The 18,707-nt window shown below is 38.9% G+C and overlaps 1 protein-coding gene across 1 annotated transcript in view; it reads right to left on the bottom strand.

Moving 5' to 3' along the window:
* The window catches only part of LOC101033370 (small ribosomal subunit protein uS8-like), a 35,399-nt gene extending 16,692 nt beyond the window's left edge, over positions 1–18,707 (bottom strand). Inside the window, exon 1 of the mRNA XM_074404589.1 lies at positions 1–18,707. This exon is cut by the window's left edge and continues 16,692 nt beyond it. Within this exon, the coding sequence (XP_074260690.1) occupies positions 1–138 (138 nt within the window). The 5' untranslated portion in view covers positions 139–18,707.

Genomic DNA, 18,707 nt, shown 5'->3' with positions numbered 1-18,707 from the left:
GACTTTGGAGCACAGCCTAATAAGCACCTGACGTTTGCCTCTCTTTTTGGCATTGTTGATGCTCTTGAGAGCATCAGCCAAGACATTCATGTGCACCATTGTGGCAGTGTGGAAAAATGATGGAAAAAATGAACTCATTCTTTTTCATGGCTGCATAGTATTCCATGGTGTATACGTGCCATACTTTTTTTTTTACAAAAATAAGTGTATTTATTTTATTAATATTAATATATTTTAAAAATATGTATTTTTTTCACTTGTGACATCTCTTTAATTCTTGTCTTGATCTTTTGTCAAAATCTTCATTATTTTTTCCCACATACCTTCTTCCCATAATTAGATTTTTTTTTTATTGCATACTTTCTTTTTTTTTTTAATGTAGAAGATGCCATCTTTATTTACAGGCTAATAAAAAATATTAAACTCAAATTAACTAGATATAATACATTGTCATAAATGCAACAGATTTGAGGCCAACCATAAGTATAAGACTGGATAGATGGAATAGGGATTTCATAAGCAGGATGTCAAATACTGTGCATCTTACACATGAATCACATGAAACCTTTTTGTTTCTAAACATGAAAATAGAGTAAGTCCACTGTGGACAGTAAAAAAAATTTTCTGTGGGGGGAAAAAACAGCACCACAGACAAGCTGTGCTAACTTTTGGTAGCTGTTGAGTTATAATTATCAAGACTCACAAAATTTTCATCTTTCTTAAATCTATTTTAATAATAGTCTCATTACCAAAATGTTGCTTTTCCATCATATTCATAATAAAGAACTGCAGAAGAGAATTTTAGAGGTTAAGTGTAAATACATACACATGTCCATACAACCCTCACATTCTATCAAAACATTTTCTCAACCATTCTGTCTGTGTACATGTGTGTCTGTTTCTCCTACTGTCCCTTTCTCAATGAAATGGCTTTGTACCAGTTCCCTCCTTAGTTGTTTGGTTTTGTCCTGGAAGCTTCAGGGACATATGAATTTCTTTCCTATAAATGTGAAAATAATAAAACTGGTTCTCAGTCCTTTGGAACTAATAACTAATTCTTAGTTCATCCCCAAAGACCATATATTCTAAAATAAACTTTTAACTAGTTACTTTCTAACACCTGATAGGAAGTTCACAGTAGTTTACTGCATACTTCTTTATCCAGTCTATCATTAATGAGTATTTGAATTGCTTCCAAGTCTTTGCTATTGTGAATATTGAGGCAACACCCCATCAAAAAGTGAGCAAAGGATATGAACAGACACTTCTCAAAAGTAGACATTTATGCAGCCAACAAACATATTTAAAAAAAGCTCATCATCACTGGTCATTAGAGAGATGCAATTTTATACTATATATGGATTTATGTAACCACTACGACAATTAAAATACCCAGCTATTATATCACCCACAAAGTCCTCGGTGTCATCTCTTTATAGTCACACCCATTTCCCTTCCTTCTTCTGTCCCATCTTTAAATCCTGGCAATCATTAATCTGCTTTCCATCTCTAGAAGGTTGCCACTGTGTGAATGTTATATAAGTAGAATCATGCACGTGTAACCTTTTGAGATTGGCTTTTTTCACTCACTATAATTTCCCTGAGATCCATCTAAGTTGCTATGTGTATCCATAGTTCATTCCTTTATATTGCTGAGAAGTACTTCATGGTACAGATAGATGACAGTTTGTTTAACCATTCATTGCCAAAGGATATTTGGATTGATTCCAGTTTTTGACTATTACAAACAAAGCTGTTATGAAAAACCACATACAGGTTTTTGGGTGTACACAAGTTTGTTTGTCTGTTCTTTGAAACACGGTCTTCCTCCACGACATAAGTTGTATTTCTCTGGCATAAATGCCTAGGAATGCAATTGCTAGATGGTATGGTAAGTGCATATCAAAATGTTTTTATTATAAGAAACTGCCAAACTGTTTTCTAGAGTGACTGTACCATTTTTTATTTCTAACAGCAATGTATGAGTGATTCAATGTCTCCGTGTCCTTGCCAACATTTGCTACTATCATCAGTTTTCGTTTTAGCTATACTGATAGGTGGACAGTAACATCTCATTATGGCTTTAACTTGTATTTCCTAATGGCTAATAAAGTTGAACATCTTTTTGTGTATTTATTTACCATACCCATCTCCTCTTTAATAAAATATCTATTCATGTCTTTTGCCCATTTTCCAATTAGATTTTTGATTTTATAATTTTTTATTTCTTGCAGAGTTTTGAGAATTCTTTATCTATTCTAGATTCAAGTCCTTTGTAAGATATGTGGGTGGCACTTTTCCCTAGTCTGTAGGTTGTCTTTTTATTCTCCTCTCAGAGACTTTTGCAGAGCATAAAGTTTTAACTTTAACACAGCCTAAAATGTCAATTTTTCTTCTCTTATCCACAAAATTTCATATATAAGAACTCTTCGCTCATATATAAGGACTCTTGACTCTGTCACTAGTCCCCAAAGATTTTCTTCTACATGTTTTCTAGCTTTAAGTCTTAAATTTAAATCTATGATCCTTTATGAAGTAGTTATTGTGTAAAATAATTTTGCACAATAATTTTAACTATTTATTATTAAATAATTTTATTTATTTCATTCTTTGCCTATGGATGCCCAATTGCTGCAGCACCATATGTTGAAAAGACTATTCTTTCAATTAAATTGTTTTGGTGCCTTTGTAAAAATAATCAGTTGGACATATTTGTGTGGGCCTATTTATGTTTTTTCTATTCTTTCATACAATTTTTGTTCAATTAAAAATATACCATGACTAGTGAAAAGCACATCATGGGTTGGGACATAATCATGATATAGTTAATCACTACCATTTTGAATATTTTGGTAATTTTTGAATTTTTGCTAACATAGGTCACCTTATAATGAACATCCTTGTAGCTTAATCTTTGAATGTATTAACGATAATTTCCTGGTATTTCTTTTTTTTCTTTTTTTTTTTTTTTTTTAGACGGAGTTTTGCTCTTGTTACCCAGGCTGGAGTGCAATGGCGCGATCTCGGCTCACCGCAACCTCCTGGATTCAGGCAATTCTCCTGCCTCAGCCTCCAGAGTAGCTGGGATTACAGGCATGCGCCACCATGCCCAGCTAATTTTTTGCACCTTTAGTAGAGACGGGGTTTCACCATGTTGACCAGGATGGTCTCGATCTCTTGACCTCGTGATCCACCCGCCTCGGCCTCCCAAAGTGCTGGGATTACAGGCTTGAGCCACCGCGCCCGGCCAATTTCCTGGTATTTCTAAAAGTAAACTTACATAAAGAGTATACAGCTTTGTAGAAAATGAGCTATTTTAGACAATACTCAAGGGTCAACCTACTTTTTTTTTTTTTTTTTTTTTCTTTGAGACAGAGTCTCGCTCTGTTGCCAGGCACCAGGCTGGAGTGCAGTGGTGCGGTCTTGGCTCACTGCAACCTCTGCCTCCCGGGTTCAAGCAATTCTCCTGCCTCAGCCTCCCAAGTAGCTGGGACTACAGATGCTCACCACCATGCCCAGCTAATTTTTATACTTTAGTAGAGATGGGGTTTCACTGTGTTGGCCAGGATGGTCTCGATCTCTTGACCTTGTGATCTGCCCACCTCAGCCTCCCAAAGTGCTGGGATTGCAGGCGTGAGGGGTCAACCTACCTTTTTTTTTTTTTTTTTTTTTTTTTTTTTTTTTTTTTGAGTCAAGAGTTTTGCTCTTGTGACCCAGGCTGGAGTGCAATGGTCCGATCTCGGCTCACCGCAACCTCAGCCTCCTGGGTTCAGGCAATCCTCCTGCCTCAGCCTCCTGAGTAGCTGGGACTACAGGCATGTGCCACCATGCCCAGCTAATTTTTTGTATTTTTAGTAGAGACGGGGTTTCACCATGTTAAGCAGGATGGTCTCGATCTCTTGACCTCATGATCCACCCACCTCGGCCTCCCAAAGTGCTGGGATTATAGGCGTGAGCCACCGTGCCCGGCTACTTTTTAAATTGGGGGGGGGGTTGTTTGTTTTTCTTTTGAGACAGAGTCTCACACTCTCATGCAGGCTGGAGAGCAGTGGTGTGATCTCAGCTCACTGCAACCTCCACCTCTGAGGTTCAAGCGATTCTCCTGCCTCAGCCTCTCAAATAGCTGAGATTACAGGTGCATGCCACCACACCTAGCTACTTTTTGTAGTTTCAGTACAGACAGGGTTTCACCATATTCCCGACCTCAGGTGATCCGCCTGCCTTGGCCTCCCAAAGTGCTGGGATTACAGGCGTGAGTCACCATGCCCAGCCTACAATGTGTTTTTAAAAACATCTATATGTAAAATGAACATAGGTGTAAAGAGAAAATAGATGAATAAAGTATTATAGCCAGAAAGCTATCCATTGCGATAGATGTAAGATTGTTTCTCATGTCTGTTAAAAATCATTAAGCCAGGCTTCTCAGAGCAGTCTGCTGCAGAGTGAAAAGGCGCTTCTGTCACCCCTGCAACATACTGTCATTAAATGCCCAGATACTCATAGAGAAAGCTGAATAAATGTGCTTCAGGAAGTTGAACTTGAAAGTAGATTAGTATTCATTATCTACAGTCAATATTTTTATTCAAAGAACATTTAAGTAGCCTAGTACAGGGCACATGCCCAATATTAATATAAGGCAGGGTGTGGTAAGTCCTATGAATGAGTCAGAGTTTAACAGGAAAAGAGGGGAGAGAAAGATGAATCTTGACTTTGTACATGTAGAAAAGTCTCTTGAGAATAGAGCATCTGTGTGGGGCCTGAAGGTGGCTCAGGCAGACAGAATGTGGGAAGTGGCATTCTAGAAAGAGACAAAGATGTGGCAGCTGAGAAGTGAGCACGAGGCTGTGTCTCTCCATGAGTGTGCACGTACTGCGGGGTAGGGAAAAGACGTTTGGAGTTAGTATTGGAAAGGCAGGCTTGAGAGAAGACCTGCCTCAAGCAGGAAACTGGAATTTCAAGTGGAAGCAGGTAATTTTTATTCAAATAAGAAAGCTATTGAAATTTTGACATGGGAACAGGTGACAAGAGCTGCCCTTTAAAAAGGTAATTCTGGCTACAGTGTTTGAACAGTGTGGAGTGGGAGCAAGACCACAGGCTGCAAGTCTGCTGCAGAAGCAACTGCCTGAATTTAGGGAGGAGAAGTCCAGCTCTGAACTCTAACAGGGGAGGTGGGGGCAGATTAAGCCTTGCGAAATTCTGTTTCTAGAGGCAGGTGCATTGTTGCTTGAAGCACATGCTTTAGTTCCCCCTTGATTTGGAGAGGTAAAAGGGAAAGCTGGAGTCTGAGGCAGTTAAGAGCAAGGACTCTGGATCCAAAATGTCCAGTTTCTGGTCCAGAAGCTGTACCTCCGGACTGTATAACCCCTGGTAAGTGACTTTATCCTCGCTGCGTCTTGGTATCTTCAATGGTAGAAAGGGGATGATAGCATTCATTTTACCTTGTTGTTGGGGGATTAAATAAATTCATACATGCCAAGTGTGTAAACAGCATGTGGCACATATTGTTCATCATTACTCTTTTTGTGATTATTTTTGAGCTGTTTCAGGAGAAGAGGTTTGTGGTCATATTTGCCTGAAAGTCCTCTTGTCTGAGGGGAAGAAAGGAAGGAGTTAGAAGAGCAAAGGAAGAGGAATATCTAACAAGGACGCTTCTTCCATTCTCATGTGCACGCATAGCACCTGGGTGTGATGTTAAGTGCAGACTCTGATTCCATAGGCTTGGGGTAAGACCTGAGATTCTGCATTTCTAACGAGGTCCCAGCTGATGTGCAAGAATCTGGGAGCTCCTTCATTGCCCTACTTACCTCTCCTACCTTCTTCTCTCCAGGTTCATTTTGAACTCTGGATACTAGCGAGATTATGGTCCTTATTGTCATAACATTGCCCTTATGGAAACTTGTTTTTGCAACAATAATTATAAAATGATTCTTACTATATATTACAGGTCCTTTACATCCTTTATCTCAAGTCCTCACAAGCCTTGGGCCAGGCACAGTTGCTCATACCTGCAATCCCAGCACTTTAGGAGGCCCAGGAAGGCAGATCACTTGAGGTCAGGAGTTTGAGACCAGCCTGGCCATCTCAACTAAAAATACAAAATAAATAAATAAATAAATTGCCAGGCTTGGTAGTGCATTCCTGTAATCCCAGCTACTTGGGAGGCTGAGTCAGGAGAATCACTTGCACCCAGGAGATGGAGGTTGCAGTGCGCCAAGATTATGCCACTGCACTCCAGCCTGGACGACACAGTGAGACTCTGTCTCAAAAAAAAAAAAAAAAAAAAAGGCTTGTAAGGATAAGGTGATATGAGTCTCATTTTACTGATGAAATGAGAAAACTTGGAGAGGTAAAATAACATGCTCAAGATTAGATAGCTCACAGTGGCAAAGCCAGAATTTAAACCCAGGATTTTCTCATAGGCTATGTTAGTTTCCAGGTGATCTACCTTCCATAAAGACTCCAGAGAGCGCATATCAAGTAGCAGAAGCCCGAGAAGAAAGAGTGGAGGGTGTGTGCCCCACCTCAGTCTGTGAGGTTGCTCCAGCTCTAGCCTGGCTCTTTATGCAAATCTCTTGTAGGCCTATAAATCCAAAGTTCCCAGGATTTACAGCTAGCCACCCCCATCTCCCCACAGAGCCCTATTTAGCTAGGTCTTGGTTATTCTGAAGCAGGATCTTTTTTGGTAAGGTATTTCCCAACAGTTTTGGATCATTTTTTAGAACACTTTATGAAAAATGGAAAGAGTTGTGATGACTAATTAAGAGAACTAAGACTGTAAATCTAGGAAGGTAAAAGAAGGCAAGAACAAAATACATATACATTTCTATTTTATCTGCTGTATCATTAAAAACAATACCTTTTCCTCAGATCTTCGCTTTGGGAAGAAGAAGTAGTTCACACACGCATTACTGTGTGGAGGGCCGATAAAGCGAGGGAATTCTTCCTTCTTAGGGCTACATGACGTGGTTTTTGAGGAGACAAAGTACATACCTAAGATGCAGGCGACCATGGGAGCAGTACACAAGCCAGTTCACCTCTGCTCCTCCAGCACAAATAGCTGATGCGTCTGCTGGCCTCTGACAAATGTCTCTAACTCTATCACAGTCCCTGCCAAGTTACATGGCCATTTATCTACTTCCAAGTCTTTTTTTTTCTGAAGCAACTTTCTAAATTTCAGAGTTTTAAAATATTTTATTAACATTTCCCCTCAAATCTATGAATGATTGGCAGCTGTTTTGGAGGATGTGAGGACCGAAGGGCAGACACCAGCGTTTATTTCTCTATTTTCAACATGTTCTAACTTCCTGCTTTCCATTTAGTGTTGAATTACTGAAGTATAAATGTGCTCCATTGACATTACAATGGATAGGCAATGTTTTTGGCTGGGGTCATAAGTGATTATTTTTATGAGAAATAAAACATTTGAGCTAGATCTCTGATTTTGAGAAGCAATTGGACAAATGGCAAAGAGATGTTAGAGCATTCCAAGTGTCCCTGACCAGGAACAGAAGTGAGAAAATGTATGGCAAGTTCAGAGAAGACTTGAATGTATTGATTTTACAGAGGCATATTTAATAGCTGTAAATGAGCCTGCTTTCCCAGGGATAGGCATCTCTGTCTCCTGAGCAGTGACTAATAGTGGGAATTCCAGCCTAGGGGAAGATATGTGGATCTATATTTTTGGGGGAGGATTCCAGCATCCCTCAAATCACGTTACTAGAACTCTGCCTCAAGCAAGGCTCACAAAGGAGCTTCTTGTGATAGCTGTCAAATGAAAACAGCCTAAACCAATGAACTGGACACTTAGGAAGACATGAGCATGCATTCTGAAATCCTACCATGGAATGTATTCCCAAGATGTTCTTTAAAATACTATTTCTTTTCTTTTTCTTTCTTTTTTTTTTTGAGACAGAGTCTCACTTTGTCACCAGGGCCTGGGTTCAAGCGATTCTCCTGCCTCAGCCTCCCAAGTAGCTGGGATTACAGGCGCAGGCCACCATGCCCAGCTAATTTTTGTATTTTTAGTAGAGACAGGTTTTCACCATGTTGGCCAGGATGGTCTCAATCTCTTGACCTCGTGATCCACCTGCCTCGGCCTCCCAAAGTGCTGGGATTACAGGCTTGAGCCACCACACCCAGCCAAAATACAATTTCTGATTGGATCCAAATATTTATGTTAACCACAGAAGATATTCTTCCCATTAGAAGAAAAACAATTGAAAGTCTTCCTCCAAACACACTTTACTGATCATTTGCCCTGCACGTTGGCCAAGGTGCTGCTTAGGATATGGCCATCTAGAAGATTCATGATAATAAAATGTGCAATAAATAGATGGAATAAATGTTCTTTTATCATAACTGTGTTCTTAAAGGCATTCACATATAGAACAAGGCTGCAATCCTATGGTCACCCGAGTTATCCCTTACAAGAAGCAACTTTCTAAACCATTGAAGGTGCAACACACAAGTTTTGGTTTCCTCCATGTCTAATTGATACCGACAATTAGACAAAGGCCTTGGATGCCTTCAGCATAGTGTGGAACAGTCAAAAAGGTATGTTATTATAATGAATAATGCATAATAATGATAGAGGGTAGGTGTAGAAATTTGGTTTAGATGAGGATTTCTCAAAAAATAAAACACAGAAGGCACAGCTGAGAAGAAAAAAAAATGAAATATTACTAGAAAAAAATTAAACCAGGGAGATGTATTTGATTAAAACACAGGAGATATTCACTGAAAAAGGAATGCAGAGAAAGAAATCTTCTGTGCTGCAAGAGGGCCAGAATGTCTGGAACAGTGAGCCTTGGATGCCTCTAATTCCTGTAATTCAGTGATAATGTCCCCTTTTGCACACACGATTGCAGAAGGAGCCCGGGTACCCAATGAGTCAAGTGTTTGCAGATGCATCAGAATTAGCTGCCATTTAAGAAACCCACTATCTTTCAGAATGAATTTCCTACATGTCACAATAAGTTCAATTGAAAAGAAAAGAAAGAAATTTTATGTTATTTCTTTGCTATACACATCCTCCCACCTGTATGTTGGATGTTTCAAGCTCCCAAATGCTGAGGGAATTTACCAAGGCATATTATTAATGCCACCCCACCACCACAGGACAAAAAAAGGCAAGATTTGGAGCACTTCAAAACTGACTGACTAATTTAAAATTTCTTGAGTATAGTTAATCAATATTTATTTGCTTTTTCTAAGAGATGAAGAAAGCATATTATAGTGCTGATTTCATCATTTATATGTTAAAAACGCGTACAAAAGCAGTGTAGTGGTTCCAATGATAGGCTTAGAGGCAGAAATATCTGGATTATGAATACTTACGAACTATAGTGTTGGGCAAGTTAGCCAATAGCTAAGTCACAGTTTCATCAGCTATGAAACTGTGATAAGAATATAGCTGATTCACAGAATATACTGTGAGTATATGTAATATAGCACAGTTAATAACGAATGGTGAAAGCCCAGTAAGTGTCACTGTTACCATTACTTCCTTAAAATTTCTCTCCTTCAATCTTTTTCTTTTCTTTAGTGTGGAGCAGGGGCTGTGTTACTGTCTAAAGCCAGTGTTGTAAACCCTGAAGCCTAATGGGGCCAAGAAGGTAATTTAATCAGGAAGCGTGGGTCAGAATTTTTAAAATTTTGTACATCAGTAATAAATGGTAACTATTACTTATGTCAGTGATCATTCCTGTGGCACACAGGACAGTGTCTGCCCTATTTACAGGGAGTAGAATAATGAGGCCACCATTGCTGAGTTTCCAGAAAAACATCAATTCTTTTAAAATGATGCATTTCTCAATTTTTATATGTTGGCAATGCATTCGATATGATATAAGTTTATTTCTCTGTTTATTTAACAGTAGACAGACATAACAAGAGCAAGTGAAACAAATGTTTAGGTTGAATTTAGTCCATAGGCAATTAGTTGGTAATCTCTGGACTAAAGGATATTAAAATAAAATAAACCCAAGATATCTCTGAAAAGTCACTCCAAAATATGCTTGGACCCTGCTGACAGGGCAGTAAGTTGTTACACTTTTCCTTGCTACCTCTGGGTTTTGGTCAGTATTTATTCTCTTTTTATTATCCATCCATCGTCGGTTCTTCCATCCATCCATCCACCCATCCATCCATCATCCATACATTCCTCCATCATTATCAAGCCTCAATAGTGAATTACTGGGTGGTTTGAATGATCCAAAGATGTACATGACAGAATCCTTCACCTCAAAGAACTTTCAGTGTCTAAGGGGTGTTGCAGTGGTGGTACCTATGAGTAACCTACAGAGATGAGTAGAGAGTAAAGATAAAGTAGGAATGTCATGACAGTAGGAGTGGCATTAAAGAAGTACAACAAACCCTTCTGGCATGGATGCCTGGCCCTGCCTCTTCCCTTTCCTCCAATTCTTCTAGGTGTCTGCTCTCGCTTGCTTTCCCTACATCAGTCATTACTAATACCCTCTTCTTCCCAACAGAATCCAAGCTCAAGAGTGCTCACTGTTCTTTGCAGAAGAAAGAACATAGCAATGGTGCCAAATCATTATTTCTGGCTCTTCCACTGTCTTTAGGTAAACTTTTCATCAATTTCCTTAACTAGGTTACTAAATTTTTGGTTAGTTTAAAAACTAGTAATATTTAAATTTACATTTGTCTTTCATTTATGGGATCTTAATATGAAGAATCAGCAAGGCTGATTGGAAGAAAACCTGAAAACTTCCATACAGATGTGACTTCAGCAGCTGCATCTCTTTGTGACCCCATGTGGCATGATAAAAAAAATACATATTTGGTCTTTGTCTAGGTTCCTGACGTACAGGTCCTAAGACCATTGGGATCTCTGAATGAGATGACTGGTGTCTAGGAGGCCTAGGTAACTTTAGGATGGGGCCAGCCACCAGCAAAACCAAAGCATAATTAAAAGATTAGAACTTTCAGCCCTCCTTCCCCCCACCTCCATGGAGAGAAAAAGAACGGGAGACTGAGTTAACATCTAATGAGGAATGATTCAATCAATAATTACTACATAATGAAACCTCCATTAAACCCCCTAAATCATGGGGTTCAGAGCTTCTGGGTGGGTAAATGCATTCGTATGCCAGGAGGGTGATTCATCCTAACTCCAGGGAAACGGAAGTTCCTGTTCTTGGGACACTTCCAGGCATCACCCTATGTACCTCTTCATCTAACTGGCTCTTCATTTTTATTTCTTACAATATCCTTCACATAGACTAGTAATAGTAAGTAAAGCAATTTTCTGATCTGTGAGCCATCCTAGCAAATCACTGAATCTGAGCAGTGGAGTCATGGGAACCCCCAATTTATAATCAGTTAGTCAGAAATATAGGCAGCAACCTGGGGCTCAAGGCTGGTGTCTGATGTGAGAACGGTCTTGTGGGACTAAACGCTTAAACCTGTGGAGTCTGACACTAATCCTGAGTAGTTAATGTCAGAATTTAATTGGCTTTCAGGACACTGATTGTTGGCATAGAACCCTTCTACACACATATTTGACGTTAGAAGTATCGTGAGTAAAAACAGTTTCTATTCTGGTATAACTTTAGTTGAAGGTAGGTGTGGTATTGATGGAAACAATCTTTAAAACCTTTTCAAATTCTAAAAGCACATAACACAATGTTCCATAACTCATTGGATTAATATACAAAGGTTTACCCATTTCAGCAGGTTGTATGATAGCAGATTGCGCACTACTTATCCACATGGCAATGCAAGGACCTAAGAAGAATAAGAAATGAATGCAACCCCTGTCATCCAAGTGCTTACACTGAGGCTGCTACCTTGCATTCTTGTAGGCTGCCTACTCTACAAGGCATTTTCTCATGCGCTATTCCATTTGATCATTTAATTGCAAAGGAAACCAAGGCTCAAGAAGGTAAAGGCAATTTGTTCAAGGCTTCTCAGTGTGTATGTGACGTCAGCAAGATGATGCAATGGGAGGTCCCCAGCTCACATCCTCCCACACAAACAATAATCTGGCAGTCATCCATGGAAAAAAGTACCATTGTGGTAGCCTTGGGACCCAGGTAAGAGGATGTAAAGCCCTGATGAAGCCCAAGACTGAGGAGAGCCACTTTGAGAAGGCAGGCCTGCACCCTGGTGGAAGGCTTGCCAAATGTGATTCCAGCTGCTGACTGAAAACCACTCCATCCTCCTATGGACTTAGATTTAGCCTCATTTGGCTGCAATCTGTCCTGAAATCAGCCCCATCTGCCAATGGACCCACAAAAAGCCACACTTGTCTATGCCCCTAGTTACAGGTCCACCAGACTTGGACTTAACTGTGGGTCCTGAAGTGGCCTCATGACTCAGCTCCAGCCCCACTCTACTGCAGCCACAAAGTCAGTCCTGCCCACCCATGGAACCAGAGAGAGGCACACCTTTCCATACCCTCAGTAATAGGCCTGACAACCTCTGTCCCGACTGTGGATCCTGTGATTCAACTCCAGCCCCACTCTACTGCAGTCAGCCAGTCCTGAACCAGAGGCACAGCAAGTCTCCTGCCCTAAGTCCTAGATTAGACCCTGAAGCAGCCTTGTGACTTGATTCAATCCGAGCCTTGCTCTGCTGTTGTTCAGGGGCAACCGTGCCTACTTAAAGACCTAGCAGGAAATATACCCAGCTATGACCCCAGTAGCATGCTTCCCAAATTGGACCAAACTGTAGATCCTAAAGCAGCCCTGTGACATTGCCCAGCCATGCTTTACCACAGTCTGGAGACAGTTCTGCTTGCCCAGGGACACAATAAGAGCCATGCCTGTCAGCACTCTGGTAACAAGCCCACCAATCTCATGCCCAACTGTGGACTTTAAAGCAGTCCTGTGGGCTGGTTCCTGACTCATTTTGTCATGGTGCAGACGTAGGTCTGCTTGCCGAGGCACCCAGCAGGAGCCCACTTAGGGCTGCTGGCAGCCACATCTACCCATGCTCCTGCTAACAAGCCTGCCATTTGCAGACCTGACTGCAGAATCAGAAGCAGCCTCATGTCCTGGCTTTAGTCCTGCTCAACCATTGTCCAGAAAGCAGCCCTATTCCCCTGGGGATCAGACAGAAACCATGGCTGCTTGTACCCTTGTAACAGATCCGGCAACTATGGACCGTACTAAATATCCACATGATCCAGCTTCAGTCAAGCTTGACTGCAATCCCAGAAGTAGTCCTATCGGCTGTGAACCTCAGGAGAAGATATATACCTACCAAAAACAGTTTTAGAGTCAGGAGATGTTTGCTCCTTCAAGTGCAGATACTAATGCAAAACCACACAGATCATAAAGACTCAGACAAATACGACACCACCCAAAAAAAAACTAACAAAGCTCCAGTAATGACCCCAAAGAAATGGAGACCTATGAAATGCCTGAAAAACAATTCAAAATAATTGCTTTAAGGAAACTCTCAGCAAGCAGCAAGAGACACAAATAGACAACTCAATGAAATCAGGAAATCTAAACTAGAAGCTCAACAAGAAAGAATCTATGAATGCAAAGATAGGTCATGTGAAATTATCACTCAGGGAAGAGAAAAAGAATAAGGGAGAGTGAAGAATATTTATAGGACTTATGGGACACCACCAACCAAACCAGTATACACATGGAGTTTCAGACTAAGAAGAGAGAAAGGAAAATAAACATTATTTAAACAAATACTGACTGGAAATAAATACTCTAGATGCCTGAAGCATAGAGGTTCCCCAGCAGGATCAATGCAAAGAAGATAATACCAAGACACATTATAATTAAAAATAAAAAGTCAAATAAAGAAAGAATTTTGAAAGCAGCAAGAAAAAGGCAACTCATCACATTCAAGGGAACCTCCATAAGGCTACCAGTAAACTTGTCAGTAAAACTTTGCAGGCCATGAAAGAGTAGGACAATATATTCAAAGTGAAGAAACCACCCTCAGGCTCTATTAAACAAAAACACTATACCCAGCAAGGTATTCTTAGGGAATTAAGGAGAAAGGAAGACTTTCTCAGGCAAACAGAAGTTAAGGAATTTTGTCACAACTCAAAGTGCCTTACAAAAAATGCTAATGCTAGTTTTTAAAATTCAAACAAAAGGATGCTAATTAGTAACATTAAAATACATAAAAATGTAAAACTCAATTGGTAAGGATAAGTATATAGTAAAATTGAGAATAATACTGTAATGACAGTGTGTAAATCATTTTAAACTCTAGTATAAAAGCTAAAAGACAAAAGTATTTTTAAAACTATAGATACAATAACTTACCAATGAATATACAGTATAAAAAGATGTAAATTGTGACACAAATAACAAAATGTGACAAGGGAAATAAGTAAAAGTGTAGTTTTTACATGTGATTAAAGTGTTTATCAGCTTAAAATTGACTGTTATGAAATTTTAAGTGTAAGCCTCATAGGCAGAACAAGGGAAAAATCTTCAGTAGATTCTTAAAAGATAAAGGAATCAAAACATACAACTACAAAAAAAAAATCAAATCACAAAGAAAGACAGCAATAGAGGAAGAAAGGAACAAAGAAACTACAGACTTTTCTCCCTGTTTTCTAGCAGTGAGCAAAATGACAAGAGTAAGTTCTTACCTATCAACAGTTATGTTAAATGTGAATGGATTAAATTCATCAATAAAAAGACAGAGAGGCCGAATGTGTTTTAGAAAAACAAGATCCAACAATATGTTGCCTGTAAGAATCTCACTTTAGCTTAAAGGACACACATAGGCTGAAAGTGAAGGGACAGAAGATATTTCATACAAACGGCAACAAGAACAGAGAAAAGGTGGCTATACTTATATCAGGCAAAATAGACTTCACATCAAAAACTGTCACAAGAGATAAAGAAGATCATTATATAATGATAAAGAGTCAATTTAACAGGAAAATATAACAATTTAAAAGTACGTACACCCAACATCAAAGCAAACACAAATAGAAATAAAATGAGAAACAGACAGCAATACAATAGTAGGAAACTTCAATACCCCACTTTCTATAATAGATAATTCTGACAGAAAACCAATAAGGAGACAGCAGAACTAAACAATAAACAAAGTGGACCTCACAGACATGTATGGAACTTCCTACTCAAGAGCAGAAAAATACACATTATTCTCAAGCATACACAAAACACCCCTCAGAATAGATCACATTAGGTCACAAAAGAAGTCTTAGGAAATTCAAGAAGATAAAAATCATTTTATGTACTTTTTCTGACCAAAATGGAATAAAAGTAGAAATTAATAATAGTTAGAAAACTGGAAATTTTACAAACATATGGAAGCTAAAAAACACACTCCAACAATTGGATTGAAGAGGAAATCAAAAGACAAGTTTAAAACTATCTCAAGACAAATGAAAACAAAAACTCAACATACCAAAACTTAAAGGATGCAACAAAAGCAAGAAGAAGAAGAAAATTTGCAGCAATAAATAGCTACATTAAAAAAATGGAAAGACTCGAATAAGCAATCTAAGTTCATACCTCAAGGAACTAAAAAATAAAAGAATATACAAAGCCCAAGGTTAGCAGGAAAAAAAGCAGAAGCAAATTACAAAATAGGAAAACAATTGAAAAAGTGTTTGGTTTAAAAAAAATGAACAAACCTTAGTTAGGCTAACTGCTATGGTCTGGATATTTGAAATTTAATCCCCAGTGTTGGAGATAGGGCCTAATGGGAGATGTTTGGTTTATGGGGCAGATCCCTCAGCTTTATGAATTGCTTGGTGACATCCTTGAAGTAATGAGCTCTCATTGTATTAGTTCCAGAGATTGTTACCCTTAGAGCTAGTTGTTAAAGAGAATCTGACACCTTCCCCGACTCTCTCACTTCCTCTCTTGTCATGTCATCAGCCCATGCAGGCTCCCCTTCACCTTCTACCATGAGTGGAAGCAGTTTGAACCCCTCACCAGAAGCAAATGGAGATCCTATGCTTTTGGGGCAGCCTGCAGAACTATGAGTCAAATAAACCTCTTTTCTTCATAAATTACCCAGCCTCAGGTATTTCTCCATAGCATCGCAAATGGAATAATACATTAACCTAGAATAAAAGAGAGAAGACTCAAATAAATAAAATCTGGAATAAAAGAGGAGATGCGACAATGAATGCCTCAGAAAAAGGAGCATAAAAATCTATTATGAATAATTATATGACAACAAGTTGGATAATATGGAAAAAATGATAAATTCCTAGAAATACATAACCTACCAGAATTAAATCAAGAAGAAATAGAAAGCTTGAACAGACCAATCACAAATGAGACTGAATCAGTAATCAAACTCTTAACAAAGAAAACTCCAAGACAAGATGTCTTTATGGTACATTCTAAGTATTTGAAAAGGGATAAATCCCCAATACTTCTTAAACTCATAGAAAACATTAAAGAAGGAACACTTCTAAACTCATTTATGAAGGTAGCATCAACCTGGTCCTAAAGCTAGACACACAAAAGAGAAAACTACAGGCAAATATCCTTGAGAACATAGAAGCAAAAATCCTCAATAAAATACAGCAAACCAAATTCAACAACACATTAAAAGATTTAAGTGGGATTTATCTCTGGGATGCAAGGATGGTAAACATATATAAAATCAATTAATGTGATACAGTATATTAACAAAATGAAAGAGAAAACCCCACATGACTGTCTCGATAGATGCAGAAAAAGCATTTGACAAAGCCTGACATTCATTCATAATAAAAACTCTCAACAAAATAGGAATAACTGGTACAAAAACAGACACAACCAATGGAACAGAATAGAGAACTCAGAAATAAGACAGCACATCTACTACCAAATGATCTTCAACAAACCTTAGAAAAACAAGCAATGGAGAAAAGATTCCCTATTTCATAGACGGTGCTGGGAAAAGTGGCTAGCCATATGCAGAAGATTAAAACTGGACCAGTAATCTCAGAACTTTGGGAGACCGAGGTGGGCAGATCACCTTAGGTTGGGAGTTTGAGACTAGCCTGACCATATGGAGAAACCTCGTCTCTACTAAAAATACTAAATTAGCCAGGCATGGTGGCGCGTGCCTGTAATCCTCCTACTCAGGAGGCTGAGGCAGGAGAATCGCTTGAACCTGGGAGGCAGAGGTTGTGGTGAGCCGAGATAGCACCATTGCACTCCAGCCTGGGCAACAAGAGTGAAACTCTGTCTCAAAATAAATAAATAAATAAAAAGTATAAAAAATAAAACTGGACCACTTCCTTATACCTTAAACAAAAATTAACTCAAGATGGATTAAACCCAAAACTATAAAAACTCTAGAAGAAAATCCAGGCAGTAACATTCAGGACATAGGCATGAGCAAAGATTTCATAATGAAAACATCAAAAGCAATTGCAACGTAAGCAAAAATTGACAAACAGGAACTAATTAAACCAAAGGGCTTCTGCACAGCAAAAGAAGCTATGGTCAGAGTGAACAGACAACCTACAGTACGGGAGAAACTTTTTGCAATCTATTAATCTGACAAAGGTTTGATAATCCAGAATCTTCAAGGAACTTAAACAAATTTACAAGAAAAAACAACCCCATTAAAAAAGTGGTTAAAGGACAAGAACAAACACTTCTCAAAGGAAGGTATTTATGCAGCCAACAAATATATGAAGAAAAGTTCAACATCACTGATCATTAGAGAAATGCAAATCAAAACCACAGTGGGATACCATCTCACACCAGTCAGAATGGCTATCATTAAAAAGTCAGGAAACAACAGATGCTGGTGAGGCTGTGGATAAATAGGAACACTTTAACACTGTGGGTGCGGATGTAAATTAGTTCAACCACTGTGGAAGACAGTGGGGTGATTCCTCAAAGACGTAGAACAAGAAATACAATTTGACTCAGCAATGCTATTACTGGGTATGTACCCAAAGGAATAGAAATCATTCTCTTTTAAAGATACATGCATTGCATGTTCATTGCAGCACTATTCATAATAGCAAAAGACACGGAATCAACCCAAATGTCCATCAATAATAGACTGGATAAAGAAAATGTGGTACATGTACACCATGGAATACTATGTAGGCATAAAAAAATGAGATCATGTCCCTGCAAGGACATGATGGAGCTGGAAGCCATTATCCTCAGCAAACTACACAGGAACAGAAAACCAAACACTGCATGTTTTCACTTATAAGTGGAAGCTGAACAATGTGAACAAACAGACACAGGGAAGGGAACAACAATGCATTGGGGCCTGTCCCAGGGGTTGCGGGGAGGGAGAGCATAAGGAAAAATAAGTAATGCATGCTGAGCTTAATACCTAGATGACAGATTGGTGGGTGCAGTAAACCACCATGGCACACATTTACCTATATAAGAAACCTGCACATGTGCCCTGGAATTTAAAATAAAATAAAATAAAACAAAAAACTTATAAAAATGTACCTCAACCCAGTAAAGCCCATATGTGAAAAGTCTGTAACCAACATTATAATTAATATGGAAAAATGGGAAATTTTCCCTCTAAGACCCCATACAATGCAAGGATGCCCACTCTCACTACTGTTCAACATAGTACTAAAAGCCCTGGCCAGAGGAATTAAACAAGAAAAATTAAAAACAGACATCGAAATCAGAAAGGATAAAGTAAAATGAACTGTTTGCAGATGACATGATCATATATGGAATAGAAAACCTTAAAGACTCAAAGAAAACTTCAAGAACTAATAAACAAAGACAAAG

This window comes from Saimiri boliviensis, chromosome 8 (assembly GCF_048565385.1).
Source record: "Saimiri boliviensis isolate mSaiBol1 chromosome 8, mSaiBol1.pri, whole genome shotgun sequence".
Lineage (NCBI taxonomy): Eukaryota > Metazoa > Chordata > Mammalia > Primates > Cebidae > Saimiri > Saimiri boliviensis.
Note: the sequence above shows the minus strand (reverse complement) of the source record. Positions and strands in the feature narration are given on the sequence as shown.